Here is an 18173-nt window from a genome sequence, read left to right as displayed (position 1 = left end):
GGAAAACCAACCCTTCTGAAAAATCTTTACATATTTCGTAATCATTTTGCTTCTTCTTTTTAAGGTTTGCTTAAACCTCTCTACATGGAATGTACAAATCCTAATTATGTCTCAACACACGTTCTAGTGGCAATGTATCTAACGCTGATAGGGAAATTAGTTCCTATAAGAACTACTTATATATACAGATGCCTCTCTCTATATATATATTATGAAGAAGTATGTAAAGCCATTACATACATTTCTTATTACTAATTAAATACTGGTACATTTTTTTAAAAATATCAAATAAATTTTTTGCCTGTCCGAAACAGAACTGTTTATGCATATTCATCTAAAATCATAAACATAAAGTTTTATCATAATTTCTCTTGTCTTCATGAAATAAACTTTTTTTTTTTCTAAATTAAACACTGTACTGAATATTCTTAAAACGTTTGAATCAAATAATATGAACTTTAAAACAAAAAAATCATGCTCCTTTACATAAAAACAGTGATGGATTCTCTGCGCCAACAAATATACATATAATAAAATTAAAACATGTATACATACATATGAAATAACGCTCTGATTCTTTTCTATAAAATCTTCAGGTTTAGTACAAAATGATTCTTTTTCTTTATGTCTTACATCACGTTTAAATCCTACAAAATAAAATATAACAAAGAAAAAACGAACTTTTCTTTTTACCTCTGATTCTGTAAATACTAAAATAAAGCATACTTAACACTTCTTATAGAATTCCTTCCTTAAACATATTTTTTCTTAAAAAAAAAAAAAAAGAAACTTACAAAGCATTCCAAAATCCGTTTTTGTTTTCTGTACAGGAACTCACGTTTTTAATCCTCTTCAACATTCGGATCCATTTCTAAAACTTTTTTTTTTTTTGTCCCTTACTTTTTATAGGTTAAATGGATTCTTTCTCCTACGAAAGTAAGTATAAATAGGTGATAATAACAGAGAAAATATAAAAAGGAGCTTAAACAGACTGCGTTCTCAAATTCTGAACCATCCGCTTCCCTGAGAAGGCTTCTAAATCAAAAGGTTCGAAATCTGTAAAAGAAAGAAAGAAAAAATGGATCAAAAACTTGCGATTCTGGCCAAGAATTTCACGAATGAACAAAAAAAAAATGCATCTAAAGATTGCGATCTTGACCAATAATTAGTTTTTGGTACAGAGGCACAAATTTTTGAACGGTCCCTAAATCTAGTTTTTGTATTTTTTACGGAATAAGCACATCATACTGAGTTAAGTGATAGTTTGGGTTTGGCTACACTATGTATGTAGTTCTCCAGATGTAATGCCTACAAGAAAATTTTTGCCTGAAATATATTGGATCTTTTGATCCAAAAAGTGTTTTCTAAGTACGGAAAAGATTCAGGAATTTGCATATAACTAGAATATAAGAATAACACCAATAATACAACGTTCACAAAGTACAATAACTGCAGCTAAGGTTTACCAAAAATAAATAATTTTAGGTTATACACCTGGAATACTTTAAATTTTAATACAGATAGCTTTATTTTAATACAAGATAAATGACCATAAAAAGTAGTATGATCAAAAATGCATGTCTTTGAGCATGGAAAAGATATTTAGGCTCAGAAATAAATAAATATATATATATATATATATATATATATATATATATATATATATATATATATATATATATATATATATATATATAAAATTTTATATAAGTTATATTCTTTAGAAACTACATTTCCTTGTGGACCAAATATTAAGATTTTGCGTTCTAGAACTTTCAATACAGACTTTCTGTCGCCACGATATTTGATAATGTTGCAACCTACGCATTTGGGAACAAAGGAATCTTTGTTCTACACTTTTGAGAAAGGTGGAATTCTCAAGCATTTCAGTCTTGGCCCAAGTTAGCTCATGGGAATGAACTTCAATCATTGGACAATTTTGGAGTACGCTAACTATCACATGAATAATTTAACCAATCACAGCATACTGTTTCTGCTAATCCATCATGGCTAAACTCTACGAATCAGTTCTGCCGGGGCCACTTTCGCAACCATCTCGTTGCAACTTTTTAATTGTTACCTCAACAAGCTTTTGATAGGCAGGATTAACATATGCGTGTAGTATACGAGTGCTTTAGTTAGAAACCTCGTTAGACTTTGTACGAAAGTAAAGTTTGTTGTAAGTCGCGAAGTTAAATCGGCTGCAGTTATTTATTAACGCCAAGTGGAATTTTTGCTAAGATGGCTCAAAGTTACGAGCAATGAGTACTTTGTATCCAACCAAGTTGTGAAATCTTCGTAATGGCGACAATAAGTCAAATTTGGGATTTACTCCTCACTGCCAGTCAACCGGACGTTTGCTATACATGCCCAACTGAGCTGATATTCGAGAGAGTACCCACGTACCCGAGCGCAACTTCAACAAGAGGAGGAAGGAAAGCAGCTATTACTCCCCACCCCTATGCTGACAAAGTACAAGATCGTATAAATCCGCGAGCGTTAACATAATCGTGCTCACATTATTTAAAAGCTGCACGACCACATAAATCAGTAAGTACCTTCTTAATGATGTAAGGACACAATTTCACAGTTTAAAACAAACAAAAAAAAAAAGTGATAAATAATGTTATCTTAGCAAGAAGTAGTTCAAATTTTAATCCTAAGTTTTTGCGAAAATCGGAAGGTAATCTTTAATCAAGTTTTGACAATTTTCATTACACATTTTTTTTCTTCAAACACTTTGGCAGAAAAGTAAAAATATATATCTCAAAGGAAGTTACGTACAAAACACTTCGTCCTGCGTGAGTTACTTGTAGAGAGCGCTACATGCAATTATCAACAGCGCCACACCGTGAATGCACTACAAAACGAATACCAGCCGTGAAGCTCCGAGCTCACAGCCGCAGTTAGTAGCACAAATGGTGTGACTGAATGTCTCCCACATCGTACTGAGTCAAATTGCTTTGGAACGTTAGAGATATGCCGCATAAGCTCAGCTCGTGTGATGAACGGAGTTTGAACGTCACTGCGCCTGGCAATGAAAGCCAGTTCTGCATCACTAAATGAGCGGCAACTTCATCAGACCAATGCAGAGCAAAGTGTTTTGAGGAACCATTATCTACAATCAAAGCCAGTTCTGCATCACTAGATGAGCGGCAACTTCATCAGACCAATGCAGAGCAAAGTGCTTTGAGGAACCATTATCCACAATGACCGTTCGCTTTCGGAGTTCGTACAGTAAACGTTGTTTAATGCAGCAATACATTCAGAACATCAAAAACCTTTTATGCTGCCATTCCTGCAACATATACGAAAAATGTGTTCTTTCAACATGGTAATGCCCGCTTAACCAACGCGCTCTCCAGGGCCCCCATCACCTCCGTTGGCCTGTACGATTGCCAGATCGGTGCCTGATGCAATCTCGAAAATCTCGAACTCCAGCGATGAACCCTGACCAACTGCGTCACTAGATAGAAGTAGTGTGAAACATAATTTCCCAGCATAACACCCAGCACCCTATGATCGTATCCAAGCGTTAAAGTTGGCGGAGTACACAACGTACTGGTATTGTCTTTTGACACAGTGCATAACATAGAATACGGGTATTAAACTTTAAGTTGTTATATAACATAAAACAGACATAAAACTTTATAACGAGTACATAACATAAAAACGTTAACTTTAACTTCTAACTTGCTGCGAATGACTACTTATTTCATAAAGTTCGAGATGTAACGCTAGAGTTATTATTAACCCTTGTGTACTACAAAGTGAAATCGATATTTACTGTAGTGTATCCCTTAAATGAACGTATCTAGAAATCTGTTCCTGTATTATCTCCCCTGTGTCTGTTTAATATATTGATCAGAGAATATCGTTTTCTCTTGTTTTGCTTTTATGTAAAAAAAAAAAAAAAAAAAAAAAAAATGATTGTTTATCACTGGGGTCGTAATAGGATATCAAGTTAATACCCATGTAAGTAATCAATAATTCCCTCTTTTTTTGTTTCTTCTTACCAAATGAGCAAAATTAGTAGTTTACATAATGCTCAATAGATGGCAGGGATTACTAATATATTGTTCCCGAAAATTATTTCATTATTGACTTAATAAAGTAAGTTGGGTGTGTAGCAAAAAGAACATCTTTGCATTATGCTATATTGTTTGCGATCGTGTTTCTTTCTTCCTAAGGCTACTATTTGAAGGAACAGACAACTTGAAATCACTGGCGTCTCTGGCATGTAAGATTTGGGGGACATCAAAAAAAGTGGTATTACCTAGCCCAACCTGTTTATTATCTTCGATTCCATTTGTTACCTTTCTGCTTACCTTTACATATCACTGACCCCCAAGCTTATTTACCGCATTTAAGTAAAATGGAAAAGACAACGTTAGTTTTTGAACTTATGGAAGAAAGATCTCGAAGCATTCTCTCATCGGTTTGGTATGTATTGTATATTTGTTGGTGGGTATAGCTCCAATCCTCTAGCCATATATGGTCAAAAAATAGGGACCCTGATCACGTGACATCTACATGCTTGGTGACTGTTTCTTTGTGTCTGATTTTCGGGACTCTTACCCTTCGCCCACGCTGGGTTGTATCTAAAAGCTAGTTGGACAAGAGGATCATTCGCGCGCTTGTGCTGTTTGGTGCTGGACCTTCGACGTCCGTGCTCTTCGAAGTTCTTTCTTTTAAGAGTGCGCAGAGCAGCTCGCCTTGGCAGGGTTGAGAGTCAAAACTCGAAGTATTGTTTGAGATTCCGTAATTATCCTTAAATATGAGAGAAACCGTGAAAATTGTTTGCAGTGTAGAGATTAACAACGCACTATAGGCACTGTGCTACTTGATATTTGTTGGCACCTCAAAACTCATTTGTACTCTCAATTTTTTAAGTGACAAAGTTCGATTAAATACATTTGTCAGTTAACTCCAGATCACCGAATGGGAAATGAAATGAAATCTTTGAGTTTTACGTCCCACGGTTATGCCGGTTAGGCTAAAGGAGACGGTGATTATGAGAGATGAGTGAAATGGTGGAATGAAGAAAGTGGGAGGAAACAGGAGAACCCCGAGAAAACCCACGAGCACGGTGTTTGTCCACCACAAAGTTCACTTGGCGGGGGCTGGGATCGAACCCGGGACCCCAAGCACCAGAGGTGAACGCTCTACCACTGAGCCACCGCGCCCCCCCAGATCACCGAATGGGAAGAGGCCATTGCATCACCTTGGACGATTGTCAGATACTGTTTACGGAGTACGACAGCAGACTCGTGGAATTGTTCAACATGGGACACAGAAGCCATTAGGATCACAACGATCCCGAACGAGTTGACCGGTCGAAGACTATTGTGAGTAGAATAACATTTAATCTATTAACTGCACCACCCAGCCACCTAGATACAGACACATAAATTAAAACGGCCGTAAACGTTGTAAAACAGAAAGTTCATTTGTTTGTTTATTATTCTGAATGTGGAATAATTCGTGCTAAGTGTTATTACATGTATTATATGTTTTATTATTTGTTCATAAAGTTAATCTCTAACTCATTACTTGTGCCTAGTTTAGTAACGTACACATATTTTCACTTTACGGTACTTATGTTCTTGTTCCGCCGTTTCCCAGCTTCGGTTTGACAAGAATGTAGGTATTGGAGAATCCGTTATTCGTCGCGGCACAGCTGGGGAAAAGAGAGAGAGAGAAAGAGAGAAAATAAAAGTGAGTGTTGTATTTATGTTCACAGGTAATCCGAATCCCGACGAATACCTCGGTTTTACACAGACCCCCTGAGATATATCAACAACTCTGTTATAATCGTTTCAGAGCCTGAGTATTGAAATACAAATAAATATTATTATTATTATTATATGTTATTCTGTCGTTAGTAAATAAGTTAAATTCAAATACAATTCTGAATATTTTGTATATAAAATATTGGGGGGACGCGTCCCTCTTGTTCGCCCCGTCAGAGACGCCTGTGCTTGAAATCAGCTTACATTTTTGAATAGCTTGTGAATAACAAATAATAGTCTCTATCAATAATAAATAAACTCCCGATACCCATCTAACAATAAAACTACGAATAAATGAATGTTCATGGCTTCAGAAAAGGCTTTACCTTCTGTGCCCCGTCCATCTTCGGATGGGAATGAAATTGCGGTTTTAAAAAACTAGTTTCAAACGGCTAAAGCACGCTACTTCATGAAACAATTCCAAGATGATGATATGACATGACTATTCTGGGTTGTAGTTCCGCCTGTTATCTGGTGACGAGATTATCAACTATTTCTCTTCTATTTTGATGTTGATATTAGTGATGTCGAAGATTACAGTCTCAGTTAGAGTGCAATGCAATAAAGCATTGTTTTAAAATGTATATGTATAAAATTTCTGCAGAAAACACCAATAATTACTTATTTTTAATTGGAGTCTCTGAGGAACCCCACTGTATTTCCTATGCTATATTTTTTCACGGTAATACATAAGAGTTAGTTCTTATAACCAGCGTGAGAATTCAAAATTTTTTTTCCAGGATGTGATCAATTTCACTAACATACACCCCCGCCATTACACACACTTTTTTCTACATAAAAGCTGTTTCTTGTTTCTATCTTCATGACCATTCGATAAAAATTCTAAAGGTGCAAAAATTATCCCTGCTAGGAATGAGAATGTTCTTCTCCAGGGGTGGTTCATTTTTGTCAGGGAGGATATCCCTGGCATCCCCCTCTCATGTTAATTCGTATACTGCTTATAACAATCAAAAACCAAGAAAGAAAGAAAGATTTTTTTTTAATCTAGAATATTTCTTACTGATTTCTTCTAACTCTCCTCATCTGATATGAATAAACTTAAAATGTAGATTATATTAGCAAATCATGTCACCAGGAAGGAAACTTTTAAAGCAGGGTTTCTACTAATCTGGAAAAATCTATTTCCCTGACTTCTCCTGATCTTCATGAAAGGTGTCGGATGACGTTGACATATATTTGGTCTAGGAAGTAGTTCGTAAGTAGCGTAACTAACTTATTGTCCCATAGTTTCGTTGATCCAAACATACGTTGAAAACTATTGTCATTGCGCATCTTGTTTAGTATGTGTCAGTTGACTGAAGCAGAAACAATAACATTTTTTTATTCAACTGAAAATGGCGCATTTTGTGCCTGATAAAATATTTTTTGCGGGGAATTCTTATTCATTACTTTAACATGAAGAAAAGTGCTACCGAAAGTCATCGTATTTTGGTGACCATGCTCTAGCTGAGCGAATGTATCAGAAGTGGTTTGCACGGTTTAAAAGTGGTGATTTCGGCTTGGAAGACCAAGAGCGACCCGAACTTGCAGAAGCATTAGGAGTTCAGCAAACAACAGTTTCCAAACGCCTCAAAGCCATGGGAATGATTCAAAAGATATCACATTAGGTTCCACATGAACTGAAACAAGAGACGTTGAAAGAAGAAAAACCGTTTGTAAACTGCTGCTTCAAAGACAGAAAAGAAAGGGATTTTTGCATCGAATTGTTACTGGTGATGAGAAGTGGATTCATTACGAGAATCCTAAACGAAAAAAGGCCTGGGTAAAGCCAGGTGAACCAGGTTCATCACAACCGAAACGAGATATTCACTATGAAAAGGTTATGTTGTGTATATGGTGGGATATGAAAGGTGTGGTGTACTATGAACTTTTGGAACCTGATGAAACTATTAATGGACAACGTTATCGACAACAATTAATGCCTTTGAAGCAAGCTCTGGCCCGAAAACGACCAGAAAGGAATAACAGACATAATAAACTTATTTTTCAACATGATAATGCTCGACCCCATGTCGCAAAACCGGTCAAAACCTATTTGGAAAATGTCGGATGGGAAGTGTTACCCCACCCGCCGTATTCACCAGACATTGCTCCGTCTGACTACTACTTGTTCGATTGCATGAGTAACGATTTGATTGAACAGCGGTTCACTTCTTCAGAAAATATCGAAAAATGGATCTCTGATTGGACTGCTTCAAAAGATGAGGAATTCGTTCGACACGGAATCCGTAAATTGTCTGAAAGATGGGTGAAAGTAGTGGCTAGCGATGGACAATATTTTTGTTAACGTATTCATTTATTTTGTTTTTGAAATGAAGCTTCAATTTTTTTTATTAAAACCCGCACGAATTAATTCCTAGACCGGTTAAATAAGGAATAAATAACGGTGAATATTTATATATGAAAACATTTATTCTATAGAGACACATAATAATAATCAATTGCTCATACGTACATTCCACGTATCACCCATAAAAATCTGAGCAACGTTCCATACTTTGTACATTAATGGTTGGCTAAGCTGAAATTCATGTACAATTAATGTTACAAAAAAATATGTTTTATAAAATTTCCCTGACTTTCCCAGATTTCCAGTCTTTTTCCCTGAGTTCCCCTGACCTTCACCATTTTCCCTGACTTTCCTGACCAGTAGAAACCCTATAAAAATGTTACAAAGAAAAGAACAAGATATAAATAAAAACACACGGAATTGTCAATCTTGTGATATAAGAATAAACCATATTTCTTACTTCACAAGTTAAGCAAGATTGAGACTTGCTAGACGTAGAAAGCTCTTACAACATAAGGTTTTTAATTGATTTATCTTAAGAATGTAGAGTTTAAAAACAAAGAAAAGTACCTTTTAATGGGTTTGGTCCTTGACCCTGGTAGTATCTCACATGAGGGACCCCTGAAAAGAATGAAAAAATATTTTATAATGATTCTTGTCTATGTGTGCCACTATTGGTTTTACTAGAAGTTCACCAACTTAAAAGCAAAAGATAGGTACACATATATATATATATATATATATATACAGATGGTGATCAGAAAAATGGAAACACCTGAACGAGATTGCAACTTACCAGATTAATATGGTGTCCGGCCACCTTTCGCCTTCAGAACAGCCTTGATGCGACGTGGGGTGGAGGCATAGAGGTCGTGAATGGTAGCAAGTGGAATTTTACACCATTCCTCGTGCAGGGCATCGGCCAGTTCTGTGAGAGAGAATGGAGGTGGAAATCGTCGCCGGAGTCGTGTTTCCAAGACGGACCACAGATGTTCAATTATGTTGAGATCTGGGGATTGGGCGGGCCAGGGGAGGTGTTGAACTTCATCCCGATGTTCCTCAAACCACGCTGCAACAACGCCAGCTGTGTGAATGGGTGCATTATCATCCTGGAAGATGGCGTCATTGTCCGGGAACAACATCCGGACCATAGGATGCAAGTGGTCTCCTAAAATTGCGACATAATCGTTGGCAGTGATTCGTCCGCTAAGTGTGACCATAGGACCCAATGAAAATCATGATATGGCGACCCACAGCATCACCGAGCCGCCGCCATGTTTCACAGTTGGGCGGAGACACTGCAGATCATAAGCTTCTTTGGGCGTTCTCCACACATAAACACGGCCCGTGGTTGGGAATAGGATGAAGGATGACTCATCCGACCATATTACACGTTTCCAGTCCTCAACGGTCCAAGTTGCATGGTCGCGGCACCATTTGCCGCGTGCGAAAGCGTTATGGTCCCTGATGAGCGGTTTGGCCCGTGCAACACGACCCCGTAAGTTCATGTCATGTAATTCGCGGCGGACTGTGATTGTCGAAACAGGGTGGGGGAGGTGCTGATTGAATTCCTCCGTCACTTGCTCCGCAGTGGCACGACGGTTCTGCGTTACAATGCGCTTTAATACCCGGCGTGACCTGTCACTCATGATTTTCTTCCGCCCACTGTTCCGCTTCCCCGATGTGGTTTTCCCGTCCGTCATCACCTTCGACACTGTCCCACGCGACTCACCTAACACAGTAGTCACTGCCGTCACACTCACTCCACATAACCGCGCACCAACAATTTGCCCTCTTTGAAAATCTGAGAGGTCTCCCATTTTACACTACCTCCGTCTGCTGCAGCCACTGGACACTGCTGTTCCACTGCGCCTGACGTAGTATGGAGACCGACCTAACACACCACCACCAGCGGTCCGGCGGTGCGGGCGCCACGACACCACTGCCAACCCATACATTTGACGTGTTGCCAACTACAGGTGTTTCCATTTTTCTGATCACCATCTGTATATATATATATATATATATATATATATATATATATATATATACAGGGTGGTAGGTAACTCCATCGACAAACTTTGGGAGACGATTCCTTATATGAAATGAAAGAAAAAGTTCTAATAAACATGGGTCGAAAAACGTCTCCTTTCAGAGTTATGAACTACCGAAAATTCGAAATATTACGTTTCAAAACATCCTGGCTTAGAAAATATAGGGCCTATCGCAAGCGGTTTAAGGAATTACACAGGAACTGGTATACGCTCTATCTAAATATCCATGTTTCAGAATTCACCGGTACCAGCGAAACGAACGCACCATTAGTACTTAAAGAGTATCCCTATACTTCAACTTCCTTTCCACAGTTCCTTTCACCGATAACGGAAGATGGTAAAACATTGATATTTAGATAGAGAACATACTAGTTCCTGTGTAATTCCTTAAACCGCTTGGGATAGGTTCTATAGTTTCTAAATTAGGGAGTTTTAAAAATGATTTTTCGAATTTTCAATGGATCATAACTCTGAAAAGAGGCATTTTTCGGCCCATGTTTATTAGATCTTTTTTCTTTCACTTCGTATAAGGAATCGCCTCCCAAAGTTTGTCGGTGGAGTTACCCACCACCCTGTATATATATGCGAGGAACAGTCGAAAAGTTCGCGGAATTCTGTTGTAGCTCTTTATCACCACAATATAAATACACATTTACTTATTCGCGTTCAAATGAGGTACCTTCGGAACACACACACACTTGTTTCAGCGATCCTCTGATTGGTGGAAACACCGGCGAAAGTCCTCTTTTGGTATCTTCCGAAGTTCAGGCGTCCCGTTCGTTTTGATCTCTTCTTTGACGGCTACCCTTGAGCAGGGTTGGCTCGTTTAAGCCAAGGTGGTTAAACCATGGTTTAAACCTTGCTTTACAGCAGCTTTTTTTTTTTTTTTTTTTTTTTTTTTTTTTTTTTTTTTTTTTTTTTTTTTTTTTTAATAATAACCAACTGGTTTAAATCAAAAACGAAAAATGTTCGTAAAAGTGTAAGTGTTTGTAAAATCTTCATGAACACACATTTGTGGGTTATCACGTTTCAGTCCCGTATGTTATTCATATTATATTCAAACCTAAATTCCCCATTCATTACTCAAAAAAATTATACTACAAAAGCAACCTTTCTTTTAATAAGTTTATGAATGTTTGTTTTGTGATTTTTTTATAGTTTGTTATTATTGTTATGTAATTGCATTCAAAGAAAAATTCTAAATATTGTTTCGTTTCAATAATGTTTACTATTGATAAAATACATCGAAATGCCGTACTTTTGTGTGTGTGTGTGTAGGAGGGGGGGTCATAAAACCCTACGAGAGGCATTTATTGAAATCAGAAGTATATTTGGTACCTATTTATGTATAAATCAGTCTGAGCCAAAGTGCACTCAAATAATTCGTATCTTTATTCACTTTTCATACTGATATGCAAATTAAGTCGTTGTATTTCTCTAACTTGGACTAATAAAAGTTGTAATAAACTAACTTGCACTAAATTAGTTCTTCTGTACTCTGCAATATTTTGAAATTGTCCATATGTAATTCTGTATAATGGTTTCACTTGTGCAACTGTTTATCTTTTTGTCCTTTTGAAATTAGTCGTGACAATTATATTAACAAGTATGTAAAGATCAATACAACGAATTTTTATCAGGAGTCCTTCGTGAGTGAGTCGGCGGACGTATCGCATTTGTAGCCAATTAGTCCTGGTTCCGAGTTCAAATGGAGGACAATTTCTCTCGGATGTAAGTTGAGAAGCGGTTTGTATTCAGTTTTAAGCTTATGTGACCCCTTCCAGCATATCCCGGTTATTGCATAATAACACCAAGGCGAAACAAACTTATTTCTGTCCATATATGATATGAATACATAGAGCAAATTATTTAAACCAAAAAAAGCTGGTTTAAACCAAAGAAACGTTTTTTTAAATTTTTTTTCAATAAAAACCATGGTTTTTGCCAACCCTGCCTTTGAGGCTCATTTTTAGCTTTAGGAAGAGCCAAACATCCCTTGATGCTAAACTATTTTTAACGCTATCAGAGTCTCTGAAGCCAATTTTCCCCCATTTGCACATGGACTTGATGCTTGAGCGGTGCTCGATCAGTGAAATTGCACTTCTCTGTTCAGCTACATTGTATTCGTACACTGCCTGTTAAGACGTGTTGACACTTGTTAGATTCATAATTACGCAACCTAAAAACCATATCGTACAATATTCATTGTGATTGCATCGCAAATGCCAAAATTTATACAGGGTGCGGCACGTAAAACCGGCCCGTAAAGTGAACACATAAAATGAAATGTAATGTATTGAATATGATTAACTACAACACATAAATGAAATGTAATGTATTGAATATGACTACTCGCCTTCACAGCAGCCTTCACAGCAGGTGCTGAAAGTGTCCTCCGCCCACTTCAACACACATGTGAGCACGATTGAGGAGATTCATATATACCCTTGTCAGTTCTTGTGTTGTAATGCTATTGGTGACATCCTGGATCCTGGTCTTGAGTTCTTCAATTGTGTATGGATTTGTTTCGTATACTCTTCCCTTTAACAGTCCCCATAAGTAAAAGTCACACGTGGACAAGTCTGGTGACCGAGGAGGCCACAAGCCTTTGCTGATTGTCCTCTCTGGTGTAAACATCTCATGCACAAGGGACAATGATGCAGCTGATGTGTGGCATGTTGCACCGTCCTGCTGAAAGTAACATAACTGACGCTCCTCTTCGGTCAAGTGTGTATAAAACTCCTCCAGGATTCTCATATACACGTCACTGTTCACTGTCGTCTCAAAGAATAACGCCCAATAACGCGTGTGGCGGAAATGGCACATCAAACACCAATCTTCTCATCATGCAAGGGTACCTGGTGGATTGCGTGTGGATTTTCTGTCGACCAATACCGGTTGTTTTGGGAATTAACGTACCCAGACAGGTGGAACCACGCCTCGTCACTCATGATGAGCATTAGTGGATCCAAGAAACCACTGGCAACATTGCTCAACAGCCATGAACAGAAATGCACCCTCTTCTGCAGGTCAGGCTCCTTCAGTTCTTGCACAACACTTATCTGGTACGGTTTTAACTTCAGTCCCCTTAAAACACGTCTGCAACTTCTCTCACTCGCATGAACCTGTTGACTCAATCTCCTGGTTGACTTTCGAGGACTTCTTGTCATTATCTCCTCCACCTGCATCTTTAATTCAGGTGTGCAGACAGATGGTCGTCTGTTCCTGGGGTCATTTTGAACCGATCCTGTACGCCGCCATTTTTCAATCAATTCCTGAATGGTGCTTTTTGCTGGCACAGAACGTCCTGGAAATTTCTCCCGAAACAAATTCTTTGTTTTCACAAAAGATCCAGTGAGAATGAACCCTTCAACAATGGCAACACGCTCGGGTATCAAATACGGCATTATCACACACTGACACTCACCCGGCTTAACACAACGATTCCTTTTTCTCAACTGGTTTCGACAAGTTTCACTGGCTGCGGCTGCACGTGACTGCTGCAGGTCACGTAAATCGACCCGACCTCAACACGCCATCTCTTGGTAGGAAGGTAGATTTTAAGCCGGATTTACGTGCCGCACCCTGTATATATATATATATATATATATATATATATATAAGAAGCATATTTTGTAACAAAGAAGATTAATGAAAACTTTGCCGTTAATGATCTCACTGAATAACATACATAATTTTATAAAGAATTCATAAAACTTGCTTTCTAAAAAAAAAAAAAAATATATTAATTTCTCTACATATGAATATTGTATGAATATGATGTCATTTCTTTCTTTTAACATAAGCTGATTTTTGTCGCTTTTATAAATCGAAAATATTTTTTTTCAAAACTACTGTTCAATAGTTACAGTAAAACTTCCTTTCTACACAAGATAAGAAATTTCATTACAATATAATTGAAGGAAAATGAACAACACTAGTCGTTTAGCTCGGTCGAGCGGAAAACAAATGAGAGGGTGTTACAAATGGAGGGGAGAAATGAACAATTCTAGGTATTATTAAGAAGAGAAACTGGTTGGAATATTGACTAAGAACGAACTATATCATGAGAGATGTGCTGGAGGGTATGGTGGCAGGAAAGAGAGGGAAAAGATTACAATTCACGATATCAAAACAGAAACATCGTACTTGAAGATAAAGTGGTTAGCGGAAGAGCGTGGAGATGGAAACTTCTCAGTTGCAGCAAGTGACCTGCCAATAATGGCATAATAATAATAATAATAATAATAATAATAATAATAATAATAATAATAATGATTCGTTTTCTATTTTTCACACAGTGCTTCCTTTCTTCTGTTATCTTGTATTGAAGAGTTTGGTTATCGACGACGTGTAATGGTGTAAAAACTACAGCTGCTGTGAACTAGAAAATGCGAAGTGGATGAGGAATATTCGGCAACCTGTGTCAGCTGTACAACGAGAAAGGAAATGGAGGAACACGGAAAACGTATAATGTATACAGAACCTAATACAAAGGAACTTGATATTACCAGCAACAACTACTGTCACGAACTACTATTTGTTCGGTACTAGAGTATTTGCCTTATTAACTTATTGACTTTTGTTCTTTTTAGGCATTTTAACTTAAAAATAAGTTGAGAATACTCCAAGAGCATTGCCAGAACGAACTTTAAAAGAATTAATTTTTCTTATTTACTTCTATAGGCTTTATACCAATTGTTCTATGTACTTTATTATTATACTCATTAAACAATTCTTGTAATATATCTATCCATTTATAGTATAAAAGCCAGTTAAGAATACTCCAAGAACAATGCCAGAACGAACTTAAAAAGAATTAATTTTTCTTATTAACTTCTACAGGCTTTATATCAATTGTTCTATGTACTTTATTATTATACTCATTAAACAATTCTTGGAATATATCTATCCATTTATAATTTCCTTCAGTACTAAATTTTTTCCACATGTTTTGTTTAAAAGTTCTGTTAAAACGTTCTACGATAAGTTGTTTTACAAAGACACAAGTTCAAAATGGAGGCCTCAAAATTGAAAAATTCGCAAAATATGGCTCCTTAAATCTCTCAAAATTCAAACTTTTTTGGCCAATATCTCGAGAACTGTAAGAGTGACGAGAAATATTCCATCACTTCTTTCTGATAGTTTTTTGAAGTTCTCGAATGAAGGGCTCAAAATTGAAAAATTCGAAAAATAACATACACAGAGACAGAGACAGAGAGAGAGAGAGAGACAGACAGAAAGAGAGAGAGAGGAATGGAGTATTCAGTAACGAACTTTTTGTTTTCTTTTTATAACAATTGGACGGAGAAAAAAAAAACAGTTAATTTAGTTGACGATCCTCTAAGTTATATCGGAGTAAGAAATATTCGAAACTAGTTAATGAGAACGATATTGTTCTTCGACATAAGAATTAAGTATTTGATTTAAAAAAAAAAAAATAGTTTTCTGTCGTAATGAATCCAGCTAAAATTATTAAGTAAAGTTAAGTAACTCATTTTTTTCTCGGATCTTTTGCCTCTTTGATGTCAGGTGTGATAGCAAAATCTAAACAGTTATATTTGAAGATAATGACGTAATCACTTCACGAAAGTCTATCATGTTATGGTATACTTGAAAACTAGTAGCTCTCAATCCAACGTACATTGTCATTTTAACAAGTTTCACGCTGTTGATTTACGAGTTATTTTCTTCTATTGAAGTTGCTATATGTTACAACTTCCGTTCATGCATGATTTACGAATGGATATAAACCGCGTGTAACGAAAGTCCGGAGCCATAGGCTTCCTCCGTTAGAAAAGCATACGGGAATGAGTGGTTTATAATCTAAAATGGAGAATTTCTTTTTCAACTGTACCAGCCGTCTGGGCTCCACATTGAAAGATGTTGTTCTCTATGTTAAATGAAAGGGCAACGTTTCCACTTCAGTAGGCTTCACCACATTTTGTTGACGAACTTTCATTAAGCGGCATTTATCAGATAGTTTGCGTGTGTGACGAATTGTTTACTGTCACTAGTAAAATAAATACTCACACGAGAGTGAAGAAGAATATTAAGGAATCTAGGAAGTACAAAGAAGCCATTTCAAAGTATTCTAAACACATGGTTCAGGATATAGCTATTTTGCATAGTGTTACATCTATGGTGTGGAATATCAAACGTACTTCTTTTGTGTGTCAAGTGAATGTGAATAGTTTCCACAAATTAGAAACAGAAATAAACTTCGATTGAGTTTGTATGATCTTTTGAGTATGTTGGTAAACTAAGAATTAAAGACATGTACATGTGTGTGTGTGTGTGTGTGTTTAGTTCATGTTCTATATAATTTAAAAAAAAAAAAAAAAAATGAAACTCTAAAAAGTCGTTGGAAGCTGGAAGCTGTGATAATTTGTAATGGGATAATACAAATAGAAAGAGATTTTTAAATAACAATACGTAATGTCACAGAACAGTACGATACTAGAATTGAATTATTTAAAGTAACTCCTTTCATGGAATGTTCTTACAATTACTCCTAAAATTGAGAACAGTATCTGACATACCTTTACTACTTTCAGCTCCATTCTGGTTGGAGTTTTCCACCTCCTTGAAGACTTTATTCCACGCTGCAACAAAAGAAAAACCTTTAGGAATTCTATTTTTTTTAAAAAATATATAAATAAATAAAAATTATGTATCTTGTGTCTTATTTTTCATTTAAACTTCCTGATATTTCACTCGCTAGCTACTATGTGGATAATCTCAGCGCTTCGGGTATATATTTAGTGAATTGTGAATTGATTTTAAGTTTAAAGTCCCTTTCAGCAGCGAGGCTATATGAGACGTGCACCTACTGATTAACGTGGAATCCGAACCGCATGAGCTCCCTCCGGGAATCGAACCTTGGTCTCCCACGCCAAAGGCGCTTACGCTAACTGCTTAGCCACGAAGGAGCTCTATATATTTAGTGAAGTGTAATTGTAATCAAACACTTCTTGGTATGAGAAAAAGAAATGTGAAAACATGCGTAGAAGAGCATATAAGAGACTCAAAGTACCAAGATTTCACATTTTCATCCCTATTTCAACATTTCGCTACCACTAAACCCACCGTCAATAACGTACAGAGACTGGGTTCGAAATTATATCTAGATTAAGGATTTCTACATAAAAATTGGAAGTGCTTTTAAATTCATTTTTATAATTGTGTTTATGTATAAATATTGCAAAAAAAATCTTACGTCCCACGATTATGCGGGTGAGGCTAAAGCAAAGGCTGAAGATGAGAAATGAATGAAATGGTGGAATGAAGAAAGTGGGAGGAAACGGGAGAACCCAGAGAAAACCCACGCACACGGTGTTTGTCCACCACAAAGCTCACTTGGTGAGAGCTGGGATCGAACCAAGGACCTATAATTATTGCAGTTAAAAATTTCAGATATTGTTTACGTAGGAGCATGCAGTATGTGAGACCGTGCAAAAGTTAACACGCACATGTGAATTCTGATTTGATTACATCTTCATTAAACTATATCCTCAGAAGATGCTCGCAGCAGCTAGCAAGTGAATTATCAGGAAGCTTAAGACTTTAGACGCCAAGTAACCAAAATTAGATGTTTCCTCTGGGGCCAGCAGCGTTCACTGCCCTATTGAGTAATACGTAAAATGTGTATATAGTAGCTAGCATGCATATGGCCCCAGTAATAGGACAAGTGTCCATAAAACAACGCACATGGCGCTTAAAGTGTTAAATAAGACACACAGTACATAAAAAACTTTTATTTTCTTTATTATACATAATTTGTGTAAACATGAAAACCTTAACGTATTTCAGAAATTCCAACAGAATTAGAATGACACGTTACTACATGTATCAATCACTGTCTTGTGATAATACCCTACTGAAAAGATTTTGTTAGACAAATACATTCAAAATTCTGCAGTCATGACGTATTTGGTTATGATGCAGTTTCATAAAAGCATATAAGAAATGCACATATTAGAGCATTTTACAGAAAATAGTACTCTGAGTATGAAG

At 36.7% G+C, this 18173-nt stretch overlaps 1 protein-coding gene across 1 annotated transcript in view; it reads right to left on the bottom strand.

Annotated features, from left to right (window-relative positions):
- Positions 1 to 778: 778 nt before the first annotated feature.
- LOC145682416 (uncharacterized) overlaps positions 779 to 18173 on the bottom strand; it is a 31492-nt gene continuing 14097 nt past the window's right edge. Inside the window, exons 3-5 of the mRNA XM_081754038.1 lie at positions 16700 to 16762; positions 8674 to 8724; positions 779 to 1056 (exon numbers count right to left, since the gene is read on the bottom strand). Of these exons, the coding sequence (XP_081610164.1) occupies positions 983 to 1056; positions 8674 to 8724; positions 16700 to 16762 (188 nt within the window). The 3' untranslated portion in view covers positions 779 to 982. The remainder of the gene's footprint in view (positions 1057 to 8673; positions 8725 to 16699; positions 16763 to 18173) is intronic.

This window comes from Thermobia domestica, chromosome 3, assembly GCF_964235325.1.
Source record: "Thermobia domestica chromosome 3, izTheDome1.hap1.1, whole genome shotgun sequence".
NCBI lineage: Eukaryota > Metazoa > Arthropoda > Insecta > Zygentoma > Lepismatidae > Thermobia > Thermobia domestica.
Note: the sequence above shows the minus strand (reverse complement) of the source record. Positions and strands in the feature narration are given on the sequence as shown.